Source organism: Porcisia hertigi, chromosome 36 (genome assembly GCF_017918235.1).
Source record: "Porcisia hertigi strain C119 chromosome 36, whole genome shotgun sequence".
Taxonomy (NCBI): Eukaryota; Euglenozoa; class Kinetoplastea; order Trypanosomatida; family Trypanosomatidae; genus Porcisia; species Porcisia hertigi.
Genome location: NC_090595.1, coordinates 95001 through 100391, shown reverse-complemented (window position 1 = coordinate 100391; position 5391 = coordinate 95001). Strand labels below are relative to the sequence as shown.

The 5391-nt window shown below is 55.0% G+C and overlaps 2 protein-coding genes across 2 annotated transcripts in view; both read left to right on the top strand.

Annotated features, from left to right (window-relative positions):
* Nucleotides 1-768: 768 nt before the first annotated feature.
* JKF63_00017 (uncharacterized protein) lies at nucleotides 769-2193 on the top strand (the record flags this gene model as incomplete). The annotated part of the gene is made up of 1 exon (XM_067896071.1): nucleotides 769-2193. One exon carries the CDS (start codon nucleotides 769-771, stop codon nucleotides 2191-2193), a length of 1425 nt encoding a protein of 474 aa, XP_067752228.1.
* A 3128-nt stretch (nucleotides 2194-5321) lies between these two features.
* Nucleotides 5322-5391, top strand: part of JKF63_00016 (uncharacterized protein) — a gene marked incomplete at both ends in the record, with an annotated part of 657 nt that continues 587 nt past the window's right edge. Inside the window, one exon of the mRNA XM_067896070.1 lies at nucleotides 5322-5391. This exon is cut by the window's right edge and continues 587 nt beyond it. Within this exon, the coding sequence (XP_067752227.1) occupies nucleotides 5322-5391 (70 nt within the window).

Sequence of the window (5391 nt, the reverse complement as noted above, 5' to 3'; positions counted from 1 at the left end):
CACTTACCCACCCGGTCTAACTCTTTCGGTCCGTCATCGTCCATCACACCACCTCGCCATCCCCTACGGCTCGCAGGTCAATGAGGCACTCTTCGACTCAACTTTCAAGGCTTCCTTCAAATGGGGGATCCTTCGCTCTTCTCACCCCTCACGCGTCCGTCTCCTCGCTTTGCGCCGCCTGAACAAAGCGTCAAGGAGAGCAGCCTCGCATGCAGCGCACAGTCCTGTAAACAACAAGAGAGAGCATTACATCATAGAAAAAGAACCACCGTTTTACATTGAAGAGGTGAGAGAGTGACTTATTGTTGGTACTCGATGCCTGGCGTCCCCCCTCCCCCTCCCCCTCCCCAAATATCCCCCGCCTCCGCGTTTGCTTCCCTCTCTTGTGCGCATGTGCTTTAGCTTGGACTGGTTTCTTCCTCTCTGACTGCCTAATCCCGCTCTCCGCTTCTGGCGCATCTCTGCTGTGTGTATACGCATTGAATTCATATCGACCAAAGAGGAGAGACGTCCGCACCTGCTCACCCATACATACCACACACACGTACACACACACACATACACAACTGCATCCACAGTTTGTGGGCTGGGAGAAACGCCATCCGGTGCACGCAGTCGGCGCTTTTTTTTTGGTTGAATTATTGTCGCTCTGTAGTTTTCCCGCTCCCGTCGCATCTTCTCTAGTGCACACGTCAACGGAAGGTCAGGGAAAAAAACGACGCCTTGCGACGCCACATTGAAAAAACAGGTGGATTTGGCGGACAGACGATGTCTCTCAAAGAGTGTGTGGCTGTCGTGCACGATACGTCGGCAAAGGAGGAGCAGCTAGAGGCCTTTCGGCAGGCGTGTCCCCACTCATGTGACTTCTTCTCTGTGAAAGACATGACTGAGCTGCAAAGCGTTGTGCAGCGAATCTACGCTGCAGTTCCGTCCACGTACGTCGCCGTTGTAAACCTTTGCGCAGACGACGGGTCAGGCCAAGCCAACGGGGGCGTCACGTCTACACTGGTGACACTCTTGCTTCACCACACATCGCTGCCCTACACGGGGTGCCGTGCTTCGACTCTCAACTATCCGTTCGACGTGCTTCTCATGATGCTTTCCTACGCCGAGGTGCCGCTGCCACCGTTTGCGATCGTAGATTCCGTAGAGGCGGCGAGGCGTGCCGCCCAGAGGCTCAAGGCTCCGGTACAGATTCGTGCTGCTTGTGGACTGCTTGGACTCTACCGTGACTTCTGCGCGGTGCAAGCTGACGTCGAGGTGACCTTGACACGCGCCTTTCATGAACGTGGAAAGATCGTGGCGTGGGAGGTGAACGGCTCAAGCCAGCGTGCGGTGCGAGTGCTTGTTGCGGGTGGATCAGTTAAGGGGGCAGCGGCCGCCATTCCTCTTGAGTCCTGTCCAGCAGTGCCGTTTTGGTTTGCGCACGCGGAGGAGGCTGTTCAGCGCTGTGGGGCGGCGGTCAGTCGGTACATCTTGCACGACTGCGGCTTGGCCTCTCTTACTCTCAACACATCGAGAGAGGAGCCCGACAAGTGGTGCTTCGAGGATATTACGTTGAACCCTTCCCTCTTTCACTTTATGGGGCAGGAGACTGCGTCGAATTTGCTGTCGACCACACGAGCTGTCTCAGAGCTGATCGCCTCGATGTTCGCGGATGTCCAAAAGTGTCACACTGCTCCAGCATTTCAAATCAAATTGCACGATGACTCTCGCAAAGGATACCATTTGTGCGCTTCCAAGACCCTTCGCAAGGGCGACGTGGTATTCGAGGATGAGTGCCGCAGCTTTGCGATAGTAACACGGCCTCACGTGGAGAAGCACTGGGACGCTGCGCTCAAGAAAACCTTCACAGAGTACGCGTGGCCGTTGGATTCCGACGGCCACTTGTACGCTATCTGGGAGGAAGATCCGCAGCGGTGGCGTCCCATCAATCATTCATGCAACCCGAACTGCACCTTCGCCGCGCCGCACTCTCTCAACGTCATCGCGGCGCGCGATATCGCGGCTGGTGAGTGCTTGAGCATGGACTACGCTACGTTCTGCGACGGAACGATGAAGCCGTTTCAATGCCTGTGCGGTGAGGATTGCTGCCGTGGGCTGATCAGCCCCGATGCCATTTCACTCGCGAAGTACGGCGAGCACTCATGGCTGCGCAAGGTGCCACCCGCAGTGAAACCCCTTTTTCCATGAGTCCACCAGGAAGATGTACCGCGGCACCCACTGTTGGTTCTGAATAATCGAGCGAGGGGAGCCTGTGTTGGCAAGTTGCAGTGCTCCAAATCTCGGAGGCGCCGAGGCCAGTGCTCGGGGATAGAGAGCTTGCCAACTCCGTGAGGGAGCGCACAAGAATTTGCGCAGAGGGCAGTCGGTGACATCTAGTTCACCGAGCTCTCGCGCACGGACCACTGGCGCATCTGTCGCTCGTTCTCACTTTGGCGGGTCTCAGCTCCGCGGTTTTGGTGGTTCTGTCTTCTCACTTGCGTGTTCGTCTGGGTTTTCGCTGGTCAGTCGTGGTTCTTCCAGCTCTAAGCCCTCCTGCTCCTGCAGGTAGGACATGTGAACGGAAGGCATTTGAAAATCATGCCTGGTGTGCAGAGTGTGCGTTGACTCTTCCCACGCCCCAGGATAAAAGGCCGATTGCGTGAATATTTTCCAGTTTATGTACTTGGCTTTCCTGCAGCGTCGACCAGGTCAGCACTGTCTCTCTCTCTCTCTGCGTTCATAGTGTCCTTCCCTCGCCATTTTCTTTTCCTCCGCTTTGACCATCCGTTCTCCACAACGACCACCATCTCTTCTGATGTTCTACAATCCTTATGTCCCCACTCCCTCGAGACATCAATACAAAAACAGCTCTGTTCCCCTTCCTGGTGTGAAAGTGACCATTCTGGCATACATCATGAGAAGGTCAACTCTGCGCATCACTTCCTGGCCTCTCACTCCCCCATCGCGTTGTCTGCGTCAGCCGTAAACACGCATCCCAGCATTGCCGAATCCGTCATCTCTACACCGCATCGGCAGCTCTCACGCCCCACCCAACCCCACCCCACCCCCTACACGCACACACCTTTGCAAGTCATCTCGCAGCCGCTGCCACTGTGCAGGTTGTCGTGCGGTACGCCTGACGAGGTAGCCCAGGCCTCTCGCCAGCGAGCAGTCCGAGTCTGGGTGAGATACCCCCCAGCTGCTTTGACAACATCGCTTTAAGGTACGGGTGGCACCGACGTGCCTACTCACACGACTCGACTCGACTCAATTCGAGCCCCTCCCCCCTATTCAGGCCCCGGACAGCCGACATTCCAGGCGCCGCACCGCACCGACTTTTCCGCGTTGCAGGCGCCCAACACTGTGACCACCAGAAGCTATGCGACGTTGTCAGCGGGATGGTGACCGTCTGGCCTCCCGCAGAGCGGGCCCTGGTCCCCGCTCCAAGACCTTCTCGGGAGATGGTTCCACTGACAACTAAAGAACCTCATATCCAACAAGTGTCTTTTGGTGCCACACCACGGCAGTGTGTATCGCAAGGGCATCCCCTGCCCAACCAACACCGTGAAGTTGCCGTGTCTGACAGGTGACCGCACAACGTCCCCCTCCTCCCCAGTCGCTGGAACGGTGTTTAGATTTGGGCACCTGAGTCAGAAATCCGCATACGTTTCTCTATATCCATTCAGAGAGAGGTGGCGTGGGTTGTAACCCCTCTCCCTTGTCCTTCACGTTTTCATCTGTTGACCTGCATGCGATGCATGCCTGTCTTTCAGTCCTGCTTCCTGGACTGTGTTTGGCCAGCTATTTTCCTGTTATTCGCCCTTTCTCCGGTACCCATGGCTGCACCTCTTATGGGCTCGATGTCCCTTCTTCTCCAGGCTTCGTTCGCGGATGCTGCGCCACGCTGGCCGATCTGACGCGCTTTTTTTTTTTTCGTCTGCTCCCTAGTTGACCTGGCACAGGAAAGAGTACACAGTATGAAGCGCAATAAACAAGCATTGGAAAAGGTGAAAAAAAAAGCAGCGCTTAACGCACTGCCCATCTTTCTCCATTCCCTTTGCGGTTTGTGTACGTGCGCAGGTTTCTCATCTTCGCATGTCCTCTGCTCTTTGAGCGGTCAAGGGGGGGGCGCCATGTTCTCCTCTTTTCATTGCCATTTGTAGCCGCTTCTTTCTCTGCGTTCTACGTACATAAATGTCAGTACCGCAAGGCCTCGTTCCCATGTCCACTGACATTACAAACACGTGTGTGAGCTACACTCAGATGTGACAGAGGTCGGCATGTACATTTTGTCGCCTTGCATACATCTCGTGGGACTTGCATGAAAACTGGAAAGGCTCGCGCATTCGTCTCCATTTCTGTCACCCACGCCGTTGAGGAATCCACACTTGAAGCTTCACAGGATTGGAACAGGGAAGAGGCGCACACGACGGCGGCAACGCTCGGCTCCGCTTGACGGCGCGCGATCCCGTCAATTGTGCATTCCGATTTTTCTCCTGCGGGGGGGGGGGACCTGTGTCTGGCGGATATGTTGAGTGACACGCTGCTGCTGCGTGAGAGAAGGCACATCAGCGATCTTTGGCAAAAATGGCGGACGCTCTTGTCACAGGTCTATCGTGCCGCTTTTCCTCTCTTAGCGTCTTCATTGACGCCACTGCGCATGAATAACTTTTACTCGCATGTGCATTTCCATGTCGTTTTTTTATTTATTTCAACTCCACTCGTTTTTTTACTGCTTGCATAATGAAGCTCTCATTTTTGCACCCACGTATACTGAAAGGCGTTTCACACACTCGAGGAAGGGATCGGTGGCGTTCGTGAGACCAATGAGAGGGAAAAGGAAGACAGCGAAGTGTCCCCTACCTCCACCTTCCACAGCCAATATCTCCCCCTTCCCCACCAGCCCACTTTTCCTCCCTCGCTTGCTTAGTCTGTCCAACTCAACACTGCGACGGCGTGCGCTTGATCTTGAATCCGAGGCAGGGCGGTGACGTGAAACATACCGTCCAGGAAAGCGCTCACCGAGGCTGGTTAAAAGAGCGATATTTGGATCTTTTGTTGGCGCTTCCCCTCCTTTTGCCCTTCCCCCCCTCCCCAAGTTCGCTGTCGCTTGAGCTTGCACATCTGAAGCTGCCGAAAAACTCCAGAAAAGTATTTTCAGTCTGGAGAAAAACAATCCCCACCCTCTCCCGCCTGCCGCAGCTCAGCTGGATCTCGTAGAACGGAGTGGCTTCGGCAGCCAACGGCGACTTACTTTGATTTTCTCAGCTTAGTTTTTTTTTGTTGCTACTCCCTTTTCACAGATTTTTTTTCAACACCACCACATTTCGGCGGAGATGTTGTGGCAGTGGTGGTCGTCGCTTCGCTCCTCTCAATACCGAGACATTCCGTATGTACTTCTCGGCG